General features: G+C 35.8%; 2 protein-coding genes across 17 annotated transcripts; one reads left to right on the plus strand and one right to left on the minus strand.

Moving 5' to 3' along the window:
- Positions 1-295: 295 nt before the first annotated feature.
- LOC128165229 (5'-AMP-activated protein kinase catalytic subunit alpha-2-like) lies at positions 296-18786 on the minus strand. 16 transcript variants are annotated; one of them, XM_052829525.1, is made up of 22 exons: positions 18646-18786; positions 17841-17982; positions 17507-17600; positions 17043-17187; positions 16854-16941; positions 16478-16547; positions 16316-16364; positions 15852-15957; positions 13583-13688; positions 11738-11852; positions 11162-11179; positions 10261-10325; positions 8926-8970; positions 7420-7459; positions 6995-7081; positions 6691-6761; positions 6387-6452; positions 5770-5929; positions 4775-4807; positions 4036-4074; positions 3123-3161; positions 296-2282 (listed from the first exon to the last, which is right to left on the minus strand). In XM_052829525.1, the coding sequence occupies exons 1-22, from the start codon at positions 18743-18745 to the stop codon at positions 2185-2187; spliced, it is 1776 nt and encodes a 591-aa protein (XP_052685485.1). In that variant the 5' UTR covers positions 18746-18786; the 3' UTR covers positions 296-2184. The 16 variants fall into 16 exon arrangements, with proteins under 16 accessions (XP_052685485.1, XP_052685486.1, XP_052685487.1 ...); XM_052829526.1 differs by lacking the exon at positions 11162-11179 and adding an exon at positions 11328-11339; XM_052829527.1 differs by lacking the exon at positions 11162-11179.
- A 243-nt stretch (positions 18787-19029) lies between these two features.
- On the plus strand, positions 19030-22880 carry LOC128165231 (armadillo repeat-containing protein 7-like). Its single transcript, XM_052829542.1, has 7 exons — positions 19030-19170; positions 19311-19409; positions 19506-19574; positions 20016-20082; positions 20273-20343; positions 20546-20637; positions 21192-22880. Exons 1-7 carry the CDS (start codon positions 19062-19064, stop codon positions 21267-21269), a joined length of 585 nt encoding a protein of 194 aa, XP_052685502.1. The 5' UTR covers positions 19030-19061; the 3' UTR covers positions 21270-22880.
- Positions 22881-24376: the final 1496 nt, after the last annotated feature.

Here is a 24376-nt window from a genome sequence, read left to right on the forward strand (position 1 = left end):
AGATTCCTAATTAAATGTGAGGTATTAATATCCAATAAAAATCAGGAGAAGCAGATATTGCAGATTTTGAAATCCGACTTATTTTTCAAGGAGACACAACCTAAATAAAACCATGAAAATAATTCAGTGTTTGCTATTTTATATTATATATTCTCATGGTTTGATGCAAAAAGGTTGAATCATGGAACTAAGTACACACGGAAAATAAGGAATCCACAGTATAAGGGAAATTATTGATGCATAGATTAAGCTAAAAAAATTATCAATTCTTTAAGCAAATCAAAATCAACACCAATAATTTAAAGAGTGCTTTAATTTTCATAATGTATGATAAATCACTGTACATAAGTATTAAATTTTAACATTCACAACAGAAAACCCATCCCTATCCACTGCAAGGGATCACATCTAAATAAGGAGTAACCCAAAGCAATACATAAAATCAACAACAGTTTGTGATGTAAACAAACAACAAACCTGTGAATGACATAGCCATTAAGCAGTGAATAATCAGGGTTCTTAAATACATTACTAAATACATTACAAGAGTGCATGCACATCCTTAACTCTGATACTTTTAATCAAATAAACTGAATATAAATTAACAATTTCAGATACCTTTGGCAATTATTTTCTACAATAAATTATGTTATAATATTCAAAGTAAAAATTATCCTTTCGGATGATTCAAAAGAAAATATGTGAGTTTTTCTGAATAAAAAGATATACCAGTATTCATTCAAATCATTTTATCCTGACAAGCCTCACAAGTCTCCCTTATTGTAATCGGTGCAAGGAAGTTTTACCGTAGGTTTCCTACATTTGATTCAACTACATTTCCTACATACTTTTTCATTGTTTGAGATTTGGTAAAGAATATTGTCTCTCTGAAGAATCACATTAAATCACTTCTTATTCATCAGTCATGTAATGATTTAATTGTTCAACATTCGAAGGAGCTACAATATTCTGTTTAGGCAGGTGCTCTCTCATTGGTCTATCACACTGTGTATGTACAAAACCTAGCTGCCATGGGGCAGGCTCAGACTCCAAAATCCGAGGCATTAACAGCTGCCACAGAACAGACCTCTCTCTCTCTCTCTCTGTACTTAAAATACTAAATAGGGTGAGCATTAGAGTCATTCAGTGATAGATCATCACACACACACAACTGTCTCACCTCCATTCTTGTAAATAACTCAATTAAATCCAAAGTCTGATGAACCTTTAACAATTTGTCTTTGGACAAAATATCAATGATGCATTGTTTTACAAAGTTTATGAATATGCTAATTTTGTTTCCACATAGTCACTTTTAAAATACAACAAAATTATGAAGCAATTCTAGAAATGTTCTTATTCCCTGCTAAAACATTTTTAAGTGGACAGTTGATTCAAGAATACAGTAAAATTTATCATGACTGTCTCTGTAATGCAAAAACAGATAGCTGTTTGCAGTATCAAAAACAAGTACATTTGTATATACTCGTACCGTAAGTATAGCAGAGTTTAAAGTAAACAGTAGTGCAACATGGTTAACGAAATCAACAAGAAGTCATAACACCTGAAGTTGGTGTCACAGGTTCTAAGTAAAGTTTACTACAAGTAAATCTGGTTTTTATACATGTATAATAGTATATACTGAAATAAACTCATTTTTAAACTTAATCTGCCATTTTTCAAAGTTGCATCATGTACATCATATCTGTATCAAACATAAATGCCTGTAATGCCTTCTCTAAAAGATAAAAATATTAAAAGATGAGTAGACATAAAAAGGGCAGACAAATCTGCAGCTTATCACCAATGCTGACATTAACTATCACAAGATCCTACGTCTTTCCCATCCACCCACATTAACCAATCACAGAGCAGGGGCACCTGTCTATCACTCTCCCACACCAAGCCTCTCACTGACCACCCCTGTAGTCAGGGACAGGCAACAACACAGAACTGGTGTTTTGACAGTGTTTGGTATTCTCATGTTATCTCATATTGCACAGTTGAAGCATTGGCCTCTCAGATGATGCTAAACATACCTGGACATGGACAAAGATCCTTCAGCAAAGATACATAATTAGGAAGCGTTTACAAGTATAACAAAATATTTCTAAAATCTAATGTTTGGTGACCAGTAATACACATCACTGGTCGCAGAAGACCTTGGTCCAACGGAGTGGTTCTCTATCTGGCCAGTGTGGTGATGAGACTTGCACACATTTCAAAGAACTCCAGGGTCTGATGCTGCCTAGGCTGTTCCTCATCTATGTCCATTTTCTCGTCTGAAATTCATACGTAACTGATAAATGACATGACATTTAAACAACCAAACTAAGACAAAAAAATTAACATACAGTTTCTCAGGCACTGCTGCATCTGAGCATAAAGTCAAATGCTACTTTATTAATTTTTTAGGTCAGATAAAAAATTGAATAAATTCCCTTTAAAAATCTTGCAATTAAAAAAAACAAACCGTCAGCTGCATTGTATTTGAAAAATTTTGGCCTGAGAAACTGAATACTAATGTTTTTTTTTTTGGCCTAAGCAGTCAAACCAGCTGAAAGCAGAGGTCCCCGTTTCTGATTGAAGCAGAATAGCTGACCGGAATACACGCATTAATAAAGCCAGTCAGGCCTCCGTAGCAATTGCAGCTATTAACAAATACAATTTTAATGACAAGCTGCTAATTACCCAATACATGAGAATTTTAAGCAGTTTTTTTAATTAAATAATGTTTCTTTGGTAAATATTGTTTTAAATATAAGCTCTCAAAATGCTGAAATGATAGATTATAAAAATGATACAACATAAAAAGTACAATATAGAAATTGGAAAAATGGACTATTGAACTACTGGTAAAGTAAGAAAATACTACTGAAGACTATATTTACTGGAAACATGTGTCTTTATTATAAAATATTGAAATGTGCATAACCTGCATTTAAATTAAGCATGCATTATCTTTCGGTCCAGTATTCCAATCTAAGATGTGTTTTGTTATTGATATTTTGAATTTTGCTTTTGATCAAACCATTGTACTATTAGTGATGAATGATGCTGCACAGCAAAGATGTAAAAATATTAATGGTGATGAACACCAAGAAAATGTGTACACTCAATACCTAGGTTGCTACAGAAACTTTCACTGGTTGAAGCAGATTCTAAACAAAAAAGAAGGATATACATTTATACACAAGTTGCCATGAATACTTGGAGATAAAACAGGGCATCTACAAACTGAAAGGAGATTCCATTCAGATTACATCAATGGGAACAAGAATTGTATGAAGGGATTAAATTAACTTATAGTGAACATTCTAAAATATTACATATTAAAGATGTATTAGCACCCATTAATAGTGAGCATCTTTTACATCAAAATAATGTACCTTACTGACCATTTCAGCTAATTAAAAAAAAAAAAATTATTGACTGAGACTTGTGCTCCTCTACATATCACTTTAATTGTGGAGACTTGTTATAAGTGTAGCTAAGTAGTTACAGAGTTGTAGAGACTAACATTATGTGTAATCTGTTACATAATGTACCAGTATGGAAGATATCACCCTGTGTAAAAATAAAACCAAAAAAGACATTGCACTCTGTGTATGAATGTTAATGACAGAGTAAATCTACAGTCTGTCCCAACATATTTATGCAGCACATTTGGACGATTTTCACTTGGAAAAATCAGATTTCTTACAGAGTTTTATAATGGGAATGTTTACATTTTTTCTTCATTTGGAAGGCACTCCAAATACCTCGTACAATTTTTCAACGCTATTATCCGGGTACTTTCATCTCTTTTGTAAAGATGTTTTATTTTTAGCCATGTAGTGTAACCTGACAAGTTAGAGGGGGTGATTTAAAAGGAAAATCTTGGGATTTTTTCATACTATTGAATGAACGTTGAAACGTTGAAATGTGTGGCATAAATTTCTTAGGACAGGCTATAACAAACATTCTGGTAATTCAAAAATCAAAACACAAGGAGTGATTAACAATCTACTTGGGAACACAAAACACAATGGTTACCATGGTTACTGATAACTTGTGCTTCAGATGCTGCAGGATCTAAATAATAAAAGACCTGACATCAAAGTTTAAAAAGCCAAAAAAACCAAACCCACATATACATGGCTCATAGTAAGCAAATAAAGAAGTATTGTTTGTCATTTCTAGCCTTCAAAGCAGAGAACACACTGACAACTGAAAACATTGGAGACATGTCACATCTTCACATATATGCATGGACATGTGTACATGTAATAGAGTAAAAGATTGGAGACATGTCACATCTTCACATATATGCATGGACATGTGTACATGTAATAGAGTAAAAGAATCAACACTCCAAACAGACATTTTTCTAAAAATTAGCTTAAGTCATAGTCTATCATTAAAAAAGAAATTTGAAGCATAAAAAAGTTTCTACATGCATATATTAAAGCTTCATTAATTATATCCAAAATACATGTACTGTACATTTATCCACTGAAATAAAGAACAGTTCTAACAGAACTTCTGTTTAAATACTGATATGTGCTGTGCATATATATTGTATTGCAATTACTTCATACAAGCAAATCTTTATAAAAAGTTCGTTCTTTTTTTTTCAATAGAAAAGGATTATCATGTGATCAATACACAGATGTATTGCCCAAGGAGATGGATCTATAGCAGAACTTTACAAGCTGTACCATCCCCTTCTGAGATTGAGAAAGTTGTGAGCGTGTGCTGTAGATAATTGTAATAAGCAGAAGCCATCACTTACCAGGCATTAACAGAACAGTGTCGGTGACGGGATCTGAAATCACAGTCATGGCAACAGTTAAGGTCATCTTAGTCACGTCAGTGTTTTCTTACATGTGTTATTGTTATACTTTCATGTTAAATACTGAAATCTGATTGGTTAAGACGCAGTTAATAATATTTACTATTACCCTCAGCGTTAGCAACGCACTTGGCAACGGGTAACATTAAAAAATGTTACATGCGCGAAAGTTATGCGCGTACGGTTCGCTGTAGAATTCACGTTATTCCTATATAAAAGCAGTAAAATTTTCTTAAAAATTTAAAAAAGACATTCAGTATAACAAAATAAATAGTGCCTGTTTGGGAGGATAACAGTTGAAATTGACACCCCTCGAAAACCATTGTCAACCTTCGCTTCGCGTCGGTTGACAATGGTTTTCTCGGGGTGTCAATTTCAACTGTTACCCTCCCAAACAGGCACTATTTATATACTAGCATACTTCTATGTGAACCAAAGCTTGAACATCAGTTCCTTTGTAAACTCTCACAAAGCATAATAAGAACTTGAACAAACTAGAAAAATTTGACAACTCACCAAATTGTTGGTGGAAGGAAATAATAGTATTACTCTGTGAGAGTTTACATCATTCATTAAAAATAAACATCAACATCAACAACATCCTAAAAGAAGAACAGAGAGGAGCATGCCAGTAAACAAAGTCAGTCTAACACTGCCTACTCATGGCATCATGGAGGTGCGTGCACTAGGCATACACAACAAATTTAAAGCTAATGGAGAGAGCTTGGTGTCTTTTTTTTTGTCTTCACAGAATCTCTTCACTTTCAGTGACAAACAAGCTGAAATAGGCTGTTCCTCCACAGTCAATTTGTGAAAATGTAATTATTAAGCAGAGAAACAAAAATATCTCAACACATGTAATTAGGCATAGAATAAATTAGAATTTCTTGGCAACAATGTCTAACATGGGGCGTTTCTGTGCAGTGAGGACTCACCTAGGTCGGAGCAGGAGGAGGGGGGAGATAGGGGCATGCGGCCGCCCTCCAGGGAGGACGAGGAGGACATGGACTCGTGGATCTCCACGTTGGACAGACTCTTAAAGTCCAGCAGGTAACTCTTCTGGTCCACCTGGTACAGCTGTAGACTCATCTTGGACTGAAACAGAGGAATTAGGATCAGGATCAGGATAATCTACACAGGGGGGATAATACCACTATATGTCATGTGACATATTGTACTGCAACAGAACAATGGGATGATTGATCAAGAGCAGGGTATGCCTACTCAGTAAGATATTAAATAATCATCATTCATGTGAGATTATTGTAAAGATACCATTGAACAACTGGCTTATCAATCAGGAACAGTATTAACCTGCTACAGGAGAACACTGGTATTAATAAATCATGTGACACTATTCATAGATATGTATTGCTATACATGTATTATATTTTGTGTATAAAAGTATCACTGTTTCATGAATTAGTCATCACAAATAAGTTTTTCTTTGTAGTTTGATGATTTAGAAAATGTCTTTTATTCCATACAATCATTGCAAGACAGGAAGTTTCATCATTAGAAAACAAAGATTTGACAGTTAAAAAGATCTTACAAAACGCCCTGTGACTGGATTCTTCCTTCTAACGCGAACATGGTATGGAGTCACGATCTTCCATTCCTGTCAATTATACAAAAATAATTATAATGCATGAATAAAATCAACAAAGTTTTACACATTTTTACATATAAAAATAAAAAATTTTTACAACAAAAAATTGGTGTTCACGATTTTACATTTTTGCTGTTTGATACAAAAACAGTGGAATCTGGGAATTAAAGTACTTGCGTAAAAGAAATGTACAGTAATATGATTATTGGCAGTTTGGTAAAGTTTAACAATGATTAGAAATACTTACATAGTCCAACGTTTTCATGGCTCGGAATACTTCATGCATGATATCCAATGGTTTACTCTGAGATCTTATTCCTGCAAGTGTAATATTACATCACAGATGGGGGCTGGACATATTTCCCTACTTCGTAATGCATCAATCAAAACTTGAATGATTAAAAAATTATCAAATACCATATACATGATATACAGGTAATGTCTCATCTGAGCATTTTGATGATCATTAGTTGTTGTTTACAGTTTGCCTGTCAGTAAATGTCTATACGGTCTTTATTTTATAATCTTTAGTTGATTTTCATTCTACGAACCTAAATGCCATTTGGCCTTCTTTGCCTGAGCCCCTAGCTGCTTGGCACTAGAGACAGGCTCCAGAGTGTGTGTTGTGTTCTTCATTTCTGCAGATGAAATCAGTTATTTAAACCAAAATGATGAAAGAAAAGCTTGTTTTATACAAGGCATAAACAGTTATGCAAATTACAGTGACTCCAAACGAATTATCCATTTATACAAGACAGAAATCTTCTGCAAGAACCCCTCATGTCTTTTTACAAGCAATGTTTATATAATTTACAGGTAATGATTGATTCTACAGGTAAATTTCCAAGGATTTTACTAGTAATATCTTATCTGCAAGCATCCCTGTGTGACCAGTATTTCAGTACTTGTATAACTATTCTTACCTGGCATTCTCTCTGAGTGACCAGTATTTTAGTACCTGTATAACTATTCTTACCTGGCATTCTCTCTGGGTGGGGTCTCATGGGACTGGACGCCTACAACCACAGTAAAACAGATGTGTACTACATGTAACACTTATATCTATAAATAAATATAGAATCTTGGACATTTACAATCTGATTTTAACTGTATATGACAGTTAATATTAAACAGATTTTATTTATCATGCAACAAGCATTTTAGCTTGGCTGATGTGGACTTTCATGATAAGCTTCAGAGGGTTGCATGCATTATCACAACACTGGTCAATCGTTTAGAGTTCTGGGATAGAATAGGAGGTAACACATCATGCTGATGATGGAAAGGGCCAGTCTAGGACTCAGCACTCAGCCAGATGATGTATCCCTCTCTCCTCACAAAATGTCTGGATATATTGCTATATGAGGCTAGCCTACCGACAGGAATGCTGTCTATATACATGTGCATTGCATTATCACACAAAACTCAGATTTCTTCCAAATTTCTTTTTTGAAAAGAATGCAAGTATCATAAAAAATGCGTGCATCTTAATTTGACATTATGTGTTTATTCTAGGTTTTGATGACATTACTAAAATTGTCACCTTTCAACATGATTAAATATTATTACACTGTTCCAGTTAATTTTTCAGTGAGACTTTAGCCATCAAACCATGAAGTAGTAGATTTAATCAGATGGCTTACCAGTAGATGAATGATGGGGAATTTAGGAACAATAGCACACACTAGTAATGCTGCATTGAGCTATTCCAGCTAACGCCATTAATTCCAAAGTAGATAACTCTTGTTCTATCCTTCTGGCAGTGATGTATGAAATTATCATGTGTAGCGAAAATTGATTTGAGACTGAATGTACCAGCTTCATTTTGAAGACATTTTGAGAGCATTACATTACTGTGTGAGTAGAGACATGTTCTAAAACTGTTTGATTTTCTTATAGTGATTCTTTACATTGAAAAATGACTTCACCGAGAGAGACACAAACTTGCTTGGTTTATGGAATGAATCTTGAATTGAGATTACAAACATCAAATTCATTTTTTATATTACTTTTCTCATTCAGTATTACCACATTGTTGACTATAATTATTTGAAAAATTGCCCAGACTTTTACTGAATTCTTGAAAAAGTTTATTACATTGTATAGGGTTTTTTGATTCTTTGCTCATGAATGCGTTATTGCTGATTCACTTGGAATTAATATGAGTATTGTTCTTGATTCTCTGATGTTCCTGTTCATACATGTATATTTTGTCAATGTTTGTATGTATCAGACTTCATCTGATCTTATAAATATTCCTTTCATTTGATTCAAATTACAACTTAGAATCAACTTTGTAGCAGGTATTTTTCTAGAATTTTAGGTGGAATAGCCACGGCATTTACAATGAACAGCAACACTACAAATTAGAAGAAGAAAATACATAAAACACTGCCCTGCATTAGTGAATCTACACTACAGAAAAACAGTGCAGAACAGTAATGAAGGTCAAGCATAGGGTCGTTGCTATGGAGATACTAACATGTTCCTGGGGGGTCGGTGTGCCCAGTATATGCGACTGCTTTGCCTAGTGCCAAAAAGAGAAACAGTTATTCAGCTTTCATGCAATATGCACTTTGTACAAAAATTACCATTTTTATACATAAGTATTCAGACTTTAATCATTTTCCTTAATTCAAAAATTCAATTACTTATACAATATTGTTGAGGCAAAAAGGCACATTTGCAAGTTTCCAGTGTACTTTATAGAAATCAGTGTGAGAATTAGTGCAAGGAATTAATGAGAAATCAGGTGATTAAAGAACAGATGAACAGAATACATATTGATCTGACCTTCCCAACATACACCTACATGTTTACCAAGTTGATCCTTGACATTAAGTGTACTAACATATCCTTGTCTCTACTTTAACGATTTAACAAACATTTATACATGTTTAATTGATCAATAACCATCAGTTCATGTTTTTCAGATGATCAGATCAACAATCAATTGAATTTGTTTGTTCGCACTCCTCTGTATGTGCAACTTGACAGAATTAAAACCCATTGAGAAGTACATGTATTAAACAAGTTATCCAGCCAGCGCCTAGATGAACATTATCTCCAAGTGTTCAGAGATATACATATATTCTATGTTTAATAAAACGGCAAATTCCCATGCCTCCTAGAGTATGGTAGCTTAGTTTTATGACTGTAAGTAAAGACTGACATGTGTATCATACAGCAAAAAGACAGCAGCTTATGGTCCCTGTGGCATGTAGTGGTAAAAATAGTATGCAGTATTATACAGTCTGTAGTTAAAACAAACTAATTGATGTTTTGATGTTGTGTAAGAGTACATTATGATTTCTAGTGGTACACAGGAGTTCTGTACGTAGTGATAAACATTGGTGTGGTGATAAATATTGTGGGATACAGTGATTTTTCCTGACTGTAGTAGCATAAAGTTGAGCTCATTTTGTAATTGTATAAAGTGGTACTATATGTAATTATGTAAAATGGTGTGTAGTTAAACAGTTTAGTATAGTGACTGAAGTTCCGAATGTGTATATATAGTGTAAAGTGAAAGTAATACTGGGTATGTATACCAGTACAGTGTTAAGTGAAAGTAATACTGGGTATGTATACCAGTATAGTGTTAAGTGAAAGTAATACCGAGAATGTATATATATAGTGTAAAGTGACTGTAATAACATTTAGTGCTGTGAACAGGTGCTTAGTGGTGTAAAGTGTCATTGTAAGTAAATGTACTTGGTGTAAAATTGTGTGGAATCAAAGATTGTGGTGTGGAGTGAAAGTGGACTGTAATGGTATGTAGTGGTGTGACGTGGTGCACGGTGTGTGTATACTTTACCAAGAGGAAGGAATCAGGGGGAGGACTCGAGGCCAGGTAAAACTCCTGTAACTCCACATCAGTGACTGAAACACAAACCAACATCATGTCAATTACACCAAGTCATTTGATTACATCAAAGGGACTACTAAGTCATCAAGTATTCTTTAATCATGTTCTTAAAAAGTTCTGCAAACTGTAAATTTTGTGAACATTATTCAACCATACAAGTTATCATTGATTCAAACCATCCAGGTCAAACACATGTCTGTGCATGACATACATGTAGAATACACAAGACCAATGATAAGAAGACATGACGATTACATTGGCTCAAAGAAATGGCCAAAGCTAAATAAATCCCAGCAGTGACGTACCCATTCCACCATTCACATCAGAGAATTCGGAGAATGAAGGTAATACATGTATATCAGTAAAGCTTTTCATGATTTAAGTGTTACTTCACAAGTTGTTAGATTTTATTTAAATGGATAAGCAATGATATGTTTAAATTGAATAAAGACTGGAAACTTTTGGACATCTGAATATGATGCAATAGGAATACCTGTACAAGTACTGAGACAAACAACACTAGTAAAATATAAACTGCTCTGTATATCATATACATAAAATTATTTGTCCACTTCCTCATTAAACTATAAACAGAAATGCCTGAAAATTTCACAAAATTTTCATCCAATAATATATTTTAAAACTTAAATAAAAATACTGTTCAACTACATGTAATTAAAATAAAATTACAAAATATCATATTAAATGACTAAATGTATCTACATGAACTTGTATTTGAAATGCATGAAACATTAATGAAATTTTGCTTGCAATTGAAGTTGTTCATGAAGAAAGAAAAGAAATTGCCTTTGCTGATAAAGCTAAATATAGTTAAAAATTCATTACATACATGTACTAATGGTGGGTTCTAAGATCAAAAATAAGGACAAAATCAGTGAAAATTAAATAATCAGTGATTTTTGAGAAAAATGAATTATAGATTAAATTAGAGGTGGTGATGATTTACACTGCATACAGAACTACAGGTTACCCATGACACATCACAGAAACGTTACCTCCGAGATCCCCTGTCAGAGAGTTACAGAAAGCCATGTTACCATTAACACATTCATGTACAAATTGACTAAAAGAGGATTACAGTTGAAAAATTGTATGAAAATCCATGCAAATCATGAGGAAAACATGAACAGGCTATGGATTTTATAATATTATACCATCAAAATTTGTTTCCTATTTGTGGAACTGAAATTATTTTTTTGTATTTAATTTTTTAATTTTGTTTGTCACTCGTTTCTCTTTATTCTGGGCAATTATTATTCTTAATGTATGTTCTTAACTGAGTTTATCCCTAAAGGTTCTATTTTTAGACCTCTTAAGTTGGTGCTAGTATTAGAAAAACAGAAATTCCCCAACCCTCCCAATAGATTTTGATCTGAGTTAAATGTGTACTGCCTATATGACCTACCTTCTCCCGCCAATCTGCGGTTGTCCACAATCAGGTGATAGGCTATATTCAGCTGGTCGTGGGGGTCATTACTGAGCAACGCTCGTTGTACCTCATACTCCGTCACTCCGAATTTCTGAGCAAAAATAAAGATCAAAATTGTGTTTAATCAGGTATTAAATACATACATACATACAAGTAAATCGCAAATACCCAGCTTTTGTGGCATATGTTGTAACTGTCCACTAGTTGAGCATTAATAGCGAGCGCAGCTCGCCGGCGCGCAGCGCCTGCTAGCGAAGCGAGCTCTAAGAACCAGTGTGCGCAGGAAAAAGAACGAGCTAAACCTACAGTTCATCAAACAAAATTTTTTGTCTACGTCCCATAATGCTCTCTAATGTTTTCACCCGTGGTGCTATGCCAAAAATGGCCGACTTTTAACTCGTAATTTACGGTGAATTAAAGTTTGAAGACACGTTTTGAGTGCCGCATAAGCTTTGGCGAGACTCAAAAGATTTGTTACATGCTTCCATACCTTCGTATTGAGTCGAGAAACGTAAACAAAGACGAACAAAGTCATGGATGACGTCACAGTGCACTCGTGCTATATTTCCCGCGATAAATTTAGAGGCGGATCAAACATCTGTAATGAGTGTACTAGCTATTTCAGTAAAGACTGCGATACCTGCCTCATTGACATATGATTAATTTTGTTTTTAATTTGTTTTAATATAGAGATTATATAAATATATACTAGCAAGAACCATACTTTACTGTCATATCGATCCATTGTTAAGCTAATTGTACATGCATGTACAGTAGGCAGGTATATATAAGTAAATGAGAAGGGAGGAAATAAACAATGGGACATTTTGAACTAAATATAAAGGAATAAAATGAAAAATAAATAAACAGTTAAAAAAAATTATGTAGATATTGCATATAGTCAGGCCATTAAATTTAAAAAAGTGGGAAATTACACACCTACAAACAGGGACCAGGCTGGCTCTCTCTCTCTCCTCTCTCTCTCTCTCTCTCCTCTCTCTCTCTCCTCTCTCTCTCTCTCTCTCTCTCTCTCTCTCTCTCTCGGGGTAGGGGGTTGCGCTGTATATGTATCATAACCATTAAAATTAATACCTTAAGCATACCTATTGTAGAGCAATACTCTCTCAAAAATTCTTTAACGTTCGTTGATACCTAAATAACACTAGGTTGACAATGATGCAAGGTATTTGTAATTCTTGCTGCGCTCGCCAGAACGGTAGCACCGTAAAACATATTATGTAGAAAGAGAAACAACATAGTATAATTTTATATATTAGGCCTAAAAAAAAAATAGGTTTGTTTCCGCTTTCCCGACCGACCCTAACTTAAACCCGCCGACCCAAATTTTTTTTTTGAGTTTTTTCGTAAATTTCCGTTTTTATCCGTTTTTTGTTAAAATTTCGTTTTTATCCGATTTAAAAATTTATAAAACCTATTAAGATGTCATCAGTGTTGTGTAGATGTTTGTTATTTACAAATGGCAGCACATGTCGTGCCAGTTGAGCTCGAGAAATGTTCCCATCAGCCGGCAGCCGGGGAAAAAGTTCATCAGATCATTTAAAAAATGACAACAAATACTTGGTTGTTTTTTATCTTACTCAGTTTAATAGATAAATGGTTTAATAACCACAACTGAACAGATGGAGAGGGAAAAAAAAAAGATTAAAAAAAAAAAAAAAGCCGACCTACCGACCCTAATTTTTTTCAGCCTGAAAGCGGAAACAAACCTATTTTTTTTTTAGGCCTTATAACAAGTACATCATACAAGGTGCATGAACGAGAGAACTGCATAATGCTTTACATAACATGCTAATTCTATACCTCACAAATTTCACGAATGACGTCCATTTCTACGATGGATGCATCCTGATCTTGAGGCGAGGGGAAAAGGTAAGTCGGCAAATCTTTTTGGAACCAATCGTGATCCCTGTTAATCAAAAATGAAGTTGTATCTCTATTTCAACTTTAGAACTACCCAATACAAATGTAAACAGTTACAGTGAAGATTTTTTTATCTATCCATAGTGTAACAACCAAGAGAAAAGTCATGCAATGAGTGGTTACCTGATTTAGGCTATGGTGGCCCATTTGGATGGTTACCTGATCTGGGCTACGGTGGCCCATTTGGGTGGTTACCTGATCTGGGCTATGGTGGCCCATTTGGATGGTTACCTGATCTGGGCTATGGTGGCCCATTTGGGTGGTTACCTGATCTGGGCTACGGTGGCCCATTTGGATGGTTACTTGATCTGGGCTATGGTGGCCCATTTGGGTGGTTACCTGATCTGGGCTATGGTGGCCCATTTGGATGGTTACCTGATCTGGGCTATGGTGGCCCATTTGGGTGGTTACCTGATCTGGGCTATGGTGGCCCATTTGGATGGTTACCTGATCTGGGCTATGGTGGCCCATTTGGGTGGTTACCTGATCTGGGCTATGGTGGCCCATTTGGGTGGTTACCTGATCTGGGCTATGGTGGCCCGTTTGGGTGGTTACCTGATCTGGGCTATGGTGGCCCATTTGGATGGTTACCTGATCTGGGCTATGGTGGCCCGTTTGAGTGGTTACTTGATCTGGGCTATGGTGGCCCATTTGGATGGTTACCTGATCTGGGCTATGGTGGCCCATTTGGGTGGTTACCTGATTTGGGCTATGGTGGCCCATTTGGGTGGTTACCTGATCTGGGCTTTGGTGGCCCATTTGGGTGGTTACCTGATCTGGGCTATGGTGGTTACCTGATCTGGGCTTTGGTGGCCCATTTGGGTGGTTACCTGATCTGGGCTATGGTGGCCCATTTGGATGGTTACCTGATCTGGGCTATGGTGGCCCATTTGGGTGGTTACCTGATCTGGGCTATGGTGGCCCATTTGGATGGTTACCTGATCTGGGCTATGGTGGCCCATTTGGATGGTTACCTGATCTGGGCTATGGTGGCCCATTTGGGTGGTTACCTGATCTGGGCTATGGTGGCCCATTTGGATGGTTACCTGATCTGGGCTATGGTGGCCCATTTGGGTGGTTACCTGATCTGGGCTATGGTGGCCCGTTTGGGTGGTTACCTGATCTGGGCTATGGTGGCCCATTTGGATGGTTACCTGATCTGGGCTATGGTGGCCCGTTTGGGTGGTTACCTGATCTGGGCTATGGTGGCCCATTTGGATGGTTACCTGATCTGGGCTATGGTGGCCCGTTTGAGTGGTTACTTGATCTGGGCTATGGTGGCCCATTTGGATGGTTACCTGATCTGGGCTATGGTGGCCCATTTGGGTGGTTACCTGATTTGGGCTATGGTGGCCCGTTTGGGTGGTTACCTGATCTGGGCTATGGTGGCCCATTTGGGTGGTTACCTGATCTGGGCTATGGTGGCCCGTTTGAGTGGTTACTTGATCTGGGCTATGGTGGCCCATTTGGATGGTTACCTGATCTGGGCTATGGTGGCCCATTTGGGTGGTTACCTGATCTGGGCTATGGTGGCCCGTTTGGGTGGTTACCTGATCTGGGCTATGGTGGCCCATTTGGATGGTTACCTGATCTGGGCTATGGTGGCCCATTTGGATGGTTACCTGATCTGGGCTATGGTGGCCCGTTTGAGTGGTTACTTGATTTGGGCTATGGTGGCCCATTTGGATGGTTACCTGATCTGGGCTATGGTGGCCCATTTGGGTGGTTACCTGATTTGGGCTATGGTGGCCCGTTTGGGTGGTTACCTGATTTGGGCTATGGTGGTTATCTGATTTGGGCTATGGTGGCCCGTTTGGGTGGTTACCTGATTTGGGCTATGGTGGCCCATTTGGGTTGTTATCTGATTTGGGCTATGGTAGCCCATTTCGGTGGTTATCTGATTTGGGCTATGGTGGCCCATTTGGATGGTTACCTGATCTGGGCTATGGTGGCCCGTTTGAGTGGTTACTTGATTTGGGCTATGGTGGCCCATTTGGGTGGTTACCTGATTTGGGCTATGGTGGCACATTTGGGTGGTTATCTGATTTGGGCTATGGTGGCCCGTTTGGGTGGTTACCTGATTTGGGCTATGGTGGCCTGTTTGGGTGGTTACTTGATTTGGGCTATGGTGGCACATTTGGGTGGTTACCTGATTTGGGCTATGGTGGCCCGTTTGAGTGGATCCACTTGCAGCATCAAACACAGCAGACTGACGACCTCTTTGTTCAGATAATCTGGCACAGCAAATATCCCAGCTGTAAACACGATACAAACAATACATGTATTACTGTAAATCTAAATGTCTTACAAAACAATACCAGCAATACATGTGTTTCTGTAAATGTAAATGTCTTACAAAACAATACCAGCAATACATGTATTTCTTTATATCTAGTTAGTATGTTTGTTTAACACCAGGCCTCTTGATAATTTGGATCATATACAAGAATTTCTTATTTTCTGTTGGCAATGTTAATTTTTTATTCTAAAAATTCTGGGTTTTTTTTTAGCAGTCACCATTGCATCTAAAGTCCTTTTAAAACAGTAAGCTCAACAACTAGTAATGACAAATCAAGATCAAATCTATTTCACCACTATGTAAACATAACTTACATTTAATTTTCCGGAATAAAGTTGGCACATGTTCATCATCAAATGGCAGCTAAAATAGAGATCAACAACTTACATCATCATTGCGAGCATTTCTGCATGTTAACTATTTAGTAATTTCTGTGTAACTTTTAAAACATAGACCAGGCTTGGCTATAGACTTACTGTTCCACACAACAAGGCATACAGGATGACCCCACAACTCCAGATGTCCACCTCTGGTCCGGCATACAACCTGGAATGTAACAGTTATATCGTACAGTAACGTTTCATGTAATAGCGACCTCTTAATCTTTGTCGTATTCAGTTATATTCAAAACCCACTGTATGCATGGTTGTGAGAATTCAAGAGCAAGCCCACAACAGAAGTATTACTCTAGGGCTAGTTGCTTGAGTCCAAACACTCAGTGGAAAAAGACTGTTAAAGTCAAGCAAACCAACATCACTTTAAAAGTTAAACATATGCATGTAAAATACAGTATATTTCAGTAATTTCCAGTAAAAGATATTTAATACCATTGCTCCATTGTAGTACACTTACTTCCCTGAGATGACTTCTGGGGCAGCATAATTTGGTGAGCCACAGCTGGTACGTAAAAACTCGCCATCATGCATCATGTTTGAAAGCCCTATGCAAACACACAGAAAAACCCACCACAGTTAAAAAATGATATTAAAACTGATTAATACAATTCTCAAAAAATACAGACATGTACAACAATGTGGTTACCAAAGTCAGCAATTTTAACATTGAGGCTGCTGTCTAGAAGGAGGTTTTCTGGTTTCAGATCTCTATGAACAACCATGTGACGATGACAATAATCCACACCAGATATAATCTGCTGGAAGAAGCGCCGGGCCTCCGGCTCCTTCAGCTATAATTAAACACATTATTCATGTACTACTGTAACACAACGCAGCTTTATATATTATACTACTGTTACACGACAATCAGATTTATCTTTTATTCTACATGTATGTAATACAACACTCAGCTTAATGTTTTCTACTTTATAAAATGTATTTGTCTTTAAGCAAAGGCACAGATTATATCATAATGAACAGGTACAATTTACTAATATAAGCATTTTTTGTTGCATATCACTGTGAAGATTTCTAGAAGTATAAGGAATGATGCACATACAAAAGGTCAAAGTCATTTGTTCAGCAGCGAGTAAGGAGATAAAGGAGTACCTTGCCATGTTTGACGATGTAATCAAACAATTCTCCCCCAGACACATACTCCATCACCATGAAGATATCTGTGGGGGTACTGATCACCTGATACCTGTCCAAACAGAGAAAACCAAATAAACAAAGCAATCAGGCAACAGGTGTATACCGGTAAGTAAAAAAACAGGCAATAGGTCTATAAGTATAAAAATATCAGTTCATAAATAGTTTGATGTACTTTATATTGTATAATGGTCATTTCATTATAAACATCATCGTCTGATTGTTGTAATTTCATGAAAAATTGTCATTCATTGCCTTAACCTTTAAAGACTACCTGCATGCCATGACTCACAGTTTGATAATGTGTGGGTGACGAAAAAGCTTGAGATTCTGAATTTCTCTCTTGATTTTACCGACAACATCGAGACTCTTGATCTTCTGCCTGTTGAGGATCTTTACCGCCACCTTATGATTGGTCAGCTGATGTGTGGCAACTGAGGAAAAGGAAGAGGGTTTCATACCATATCATGACAAAATATTAGAGTTATTTCATATGACGTAAAATAGATTTTTGCAAAAAGGGATGTTTTCTTTAAAAATCAAAAGGTTTTAGTAGGTAATCAAGCTCAACAAGTATAACCCTGCTAACAGTAGCATACAATATATATATCACAATGTGATTAAAAGGTTTAAAAGTTTAAATCTTTTTGATGCAATTCATATTATGTCATGCGTACAGGTTTATAAACAGAAATTACCAGATCCACGCTGGCCAATTGTATTTGTAGTGTACCACGTAACATTTTACACATTCAATATAAATTAAAAGATTGTAAGTCATCTACCCAATTGAATACCACACTATTATTTTCTTTGTTAGAAATACAGATTGTGTAATTTATAACCAGTGCCTACTCGAGCAGTGCGAGCTTAATTCTGATTCCTTTGTACAAGATTGTGGTCATTCACCTGAGATATTCAAAGCGCAAGGCAAATTCTTATTCATCCTATATTGATCTGTTTAGAATTAAGCACTGTGTATGTATATTCATAGGGCTAAAGGGTAATGAACTTCAGACTACTTTCATTGTTCATGGGCCTATCTCTCGAGACTTGACCATGCTTGTCGTTTACATGTGAATGTCTCTTGTACTTACTTTTAACTTTGCCAAACGTTCCTATTCCTAGGGTATCCCCCAAAATGTAATGTCCAATCTTGACTTGTGCGTTTTGAGAGGAGGAGGACTTCTCCGCCATTTTTCAAGACTTGAAATGCTGACCAGGGCAAGTTTTTCAATAACAACTAAAACTACCTTCTCGTAATACCTTAAGGACACAGACGAACTGAAATACTCCACATTTTAACATACGAATTTCATTGCAGTGCTTCTTTTCGTTTGTAGATGTTTTCTAACCTACATGTGACCTGTAAAATCGACAACAATGACACGTGACTAGATTGACCAATATTTGTTTTCTCCGGAAATGGTTTACTTCAAGTTGAAGGTCAGAGATTTGACAAAACAGACCTGAAAGCGAGAGATGCTAAACTACTTATGATAACTGTCTGAGTATGTTTAGCTCAAAAGAACAACTTCAAAAAAGAACAGGGCCACATGGAATAGGTCGATTTAGCTATTTACAATCGTTGGTGACTGAATTTCAGGATACAGACAGCCTGGGTTTGTATTTTTTCTGAATGCCAAACCCGATGAGAAAAAATGAAATGCTTAGTTGATATTGCAGAGTATTTGGTCGAAAAGTATTTGTCTAAAGTCCATAACTTTGTAGAAAGATAACTTATCTTGTTTTTTTTTTTCAGAAAGCAAGCAAGAAGTTTTGGCAAACTTGGCCAACTTTGCTTATGATCCAGTTAACTATGAATATATGAGAACTTTGAATGTTATAGACCTTTTCCTAGGTACGGTTATATTTTTTTGCATATCTCTATATTCATCACTCAAGCACACTTGGTGCATACCCTTAAACAATCTAATCATGACATATATTACTTTAGATTGCTTGGATGAATCTGATGAGAAGTTAGTTGAGTTTGGAATCGGGGGATTGTGTAATATTTGTCTTGGTAAGTATACTTACCCAAAGTGGGAGTTCTCAACAACTGTCTTTGTTTCTTCATGTTTTGTTCAATAATTAGTAAAATGTATTGGAACCCCCCCCCCCCAAAAAAAAAACCCAACCCAAAACAACAACCCCCCCCCCCCCCCCCCCCCGCAAAAAAAACCAAACAAACAAAAAACAAACTGATATCTAGAATCTGCTATCAACTGATAACTGGATCAAATCAAAAGTGGCTGCTAACATTAAAAGTGGCATAGTATGCTGCTTGTGTCAAATGACAATGATTATTTTATTTACACATTTTAGACCATATATCACAATAAATATTTAAGGTTTGTATTTAAAGCAAAGCAACTGTTATCAATTTCATGAATGTGACAGTAGATTCAGTATATTCAACAATCACAATAATTTGGACTTTATAAGAAGTTTGTTTTTATTACAGATAAAAGTAACAAAGAAGAAATTTTGAAAAACAATGGAGTAAAACTTGTAATGAAGTGTCTCTCAAGGTTAGCATCATCTGCTTAACTGTTGTCCCTTCCTCAGAGACAAATTCAGTTATCAGTACATGTACCAATATTTTTATATTTTTTGTTCCAAACTATTGTCCATATTATGCATATTGTCCATATTATTAATGTCTGATTTTCTAATCCATTTCAATATCCCAATGATTATCTTGTCTGACTGTCATTGTAGCCCATGTGAGGAGACGGTCCTGTCTGCTATTACCACTTTGATGTACTTGATGACCCCTATCTCTAAATCAGGTCTGTAATGAGCTTATTGACCCTACTTATGATTGGATTTGATTAACATTTTACCTTGACATTGTGATATTAACTGAAAAAAAGAAAGGGGAAATTATTACCAATTTCATCAGATAGAGAGAGAGAGATCGAGAGATCAATTCTATTAAAATGTAAATGTATTCCTAATAAAATTTAGCATAAAGACTTATTTCTTTAAAAGATATTACATGCCTACCCATAGTAGAGTGCATGCTGAGGTTTTCTGAATCTACAAACACCAGGCTGAGCAATCTGGCCAAAGTTTTCCTGGAGGTAAGCCACCATTGATGATTTGTGTTACAGGGGTATGCCCATCTAGATGTAGTTGAACTGATACAACGAAACTATTCATTATATGTATTACTGTATAGTATGTTTACCCACTACTCAAGGGCCATCAGGGGGTGTATACATTAAAAACAATACAGTAATGTAATTATGATTATAACCATTGTCAGACAATGGATGTAATAAGTGAAAATGTCCAGATCCCTGTGACAGGCTAATTCACCTGTATGTTATATTATTCATTGTTACGATGAAATATAATGAAATGTATCACTATTTGATTATTGTATTATATATAATAGTAATTCTAGTATCCATCTGATACATGTACATTTGTAAAAAATAAAATCCTTTTGGTTAATTTAATTATTATACAGCAAATTGATACAATTGAGATAAATAAATCTTTTAGGAAGTCTACAGATGGGTCAGAATATTAGTGTATTCATTAGACAAGCAATCTAATATTTGATTTAATCAAAATCTAGACAAGCATCAATTAAGTTGTTGTAGTTTAAGCATGATGATGTGTATTATAGGACTATTGTGACAAGTCCCAAATTGAGGCTGCGAGACAAGTCCAGGAGAGAATGAAGACTCAGAATTCAAACTCCTGATGTTGTACACTGGCTCAGTCATTGATGGTACAATCCCAAGGGAAAGTTGATCCTTAATCAGAGGTGACAGAGATTGTCCGAGGATGTGGATGGTTATCACGTGACCGTGTCTTGCTCTGTTGCAGGCTGGCATTGCTGACATTAAACGAGAGAGAAAGAGAGAGAGAGAGAGAGAGAAGCACAAGCACCAGTAACAATTCAAAGATCTTATATTTAAAGGAAGTGAACATGAAAAAAATAATTGTTGCTTAATAAATTTTAAAAGCCTTTTGAAACTTAAAAATGAGGTCTGTTACCTTTTTGTTTATTTCTATAAAGAGATTTTATCAATTTAACACTCTCAGTGAAAGATTTATGGAGGTAATCCATTATTTCCCAGCATGCATCTGTTCTCTGACATAGATAAGCCACATTGCTGCTGGTGACTGGGTCAATGTTGGAACTAGGCCAGTGTTTATGTACAGAGTTGATAAAAGAGTTGATAAAAGAAAAAATATGCCTTGATGTGAAGAAACATTTTGTGTACTGTCATGAGAAGACAAGGATTTAGTGCATTTCTATAAATGAACCTCAGATAACTATTTATGATTTGTACAAAAAATGAATAGATAAATTAATTTGTGAAATATAAAACCATCACATTCCAGATGTTTGTACGGAGATGCATGTGGCAGTCATAAATAAAATGTTGTTTTTAGATTTCAATTTCAATTAATATAAAATTGTAATTTCATTTTCTTTGTGGGGTTTCTTACCGTTACTTTTTATTTAAATGCCCTGGAAATTTTTCTGATTTTTTTTTTTTACATAAGATCTTGATGATATGTACGCCGGTTCTGTTTATGCTGTCAGAAGAATAACAGGACTAAGACACTTTTTAAAAGTCAGGATGCTGTGCAATGCACCTTGTGTGCTCATTTATGTAGCACACATAATGCTCAAACTCATAAACAAGAAATTCCCGAGTGCAAGAAAAAATAGGTCACAATAACACTGATCCACGGACATTCCATTCTAGTTACATGTCACATTTAACTGCTGGTGGGAATGCATCATTCTGAGATCCAAAATCTTCCTCCATAAACACTGTTTAAAATGATAACTCTTTACATTCCTTTCAAGTTTCCATTCACAATTTGATGATGGCATTTTATCTCTGTTACTAAACGTTTGTAAAAATGCAATGTGTCTCACTGACGGCAGCATCAGTGCTGCCCTCTCTTAGATGTTTAGAGATAACCCAGCAGGGAGGTAATGATTTTAACAATATGGCGGCGCTCATGGATTGCAAGAATTAGTTATTCTAAGTGGTATATCTTTTTACTGAGGAAAGCTCTGTCTAAACGGTTTTCAGATATCATTATACACATCAAACAGACAAATTTGAGCCCTTGATAATTTTTTCATGTTCACTTCCTTTAAAGCACCAGGTTAAAGTTTTATGCCATTCAAAAGATGAATTGTGAACTGTTAGGATTAAAATTTGAAACAATTCATAACTATCTTGCTGTATGTCATATTCTAGGCATTGGGATAAGTTAATTTGGTATCATATTGTTCTTTGTTAAAACGAGGTGAGAATATATTAAATTATCATGTATTAGCCTCACATATTTTGTTTAATGTAATTTCATCTTGTGGTAGGCATAGCTGCAGAACTGTAGCCTTATGAGAAAAACAGGGTTGACACTCCTTATTTTCCCTTAAAGCTACAATTCTGCAGATATGGAAGGCATAAATGGGTGTCATGACTTAATGGGATGTCGAAAATTAAAATCTAAACCATGAGATAAATGTACACACATCTGCACTTCGAATGTTTAAAAAAAACAGGCATTTCTGTAAATTCTGAAACACAAGAAACGTGGTTAACATAATTTCACATGCAATATTATCCTACTCAAAATCAGTCTGAAGAAGAAAACTCCAATGTCACAATTTTTTTTTATTTTTATATCTAACAACTGAGTAACTGGCGTAAATTTAGAACGCAAGAAACAGTTGACAGTTAAACTAAAGAAGTACTCTAAACTTCCATGAAAGATAAGGAAACCAACCTCAACGTGATTAGAATTGAGACTACTACTGTCAAACTAGTAACAGTACTTTGACGAAGTAAGCATTGTACACCCAGTAACTACTTTAAAAAGTTATATATCAGGTCACTGTACTTTAATTGTACAACTGGTAATTGTACTATTTTAACAGAATAAACACTATTTCCAGTAACTGTACTGTAACAGAATAAACACTATTGCCGGTAACTGTACTATAACAGAATAAACACTATTACTGGTAACTGTATTGTAAGAAAATAAACACTATTGCCGGTAACTGTACTGTAACAGAATAAACACTATTGCCGGTAACTGTACTATAACAGAATAAACACTATTACTGGTAACTGTATTGTAAGAGAATAAACACTATTTCCGGTAACTGTACTATAACAGAATAATCACAATTGCCGGTAACTGACCTGTAACAGAATAAACACTATGGCCGGTTACTGTACCGTAACATAGCATAGTCTAACTGGTAATTGTACTGTAACAGAATAAACACCATCGCTGGTAACTGTACTATTACAGAATAAACCCTATTACCAGTAACTATACTGTAACAGAATAAACACCATAGCCGGTAACTATGCTATAACAGAATAAACACTATCGCTGGTAACTGTAGGAATAAAGTCAATTGTCGGTAACTGTACTATAACAGTATAAACACTTTCGCCGGTAACTGTACAATAACAAAATAAACACCACTGCCGGTAACTGTACAATAACAAAATAAACACCATGGCTGTTAACTGTACTATAACAGAATAAACACTATTACTGGTAACTGTAATGTAACATAATAAACACTATCGTCGGTAACTGTAGGAATAAACACTTTCGCCGGTAACTGTACTGTAACAGAATAAACACTATTGCCGGTAACTGTACTATAACAGAATAAACACTATTACTGGTAACTGTATTGTAAGAGAATAAACACTATCGCTGGTAACTGTACTGTAACAGAATAAACACTATGGCCGGTAACTTTACTATAAAAGAATTAACACTTTGGCCGGTAACTGTACTGTTACAGAATAA

This window comes from Crassostrea angulata, chromosome 10 (assembly GCF_025612915.1).
Source record: "Crassostrea angulata isolate pt1a10 chromosome 10, ASM2561291v2, whole genome shotgun sequence".
Classification (NCBI taxonomy): Eukaryota; Metazoa; Mollusca; class Bivalvia; order Ostreida; family Ostreidae; genus Magallana; species Magallana angulata.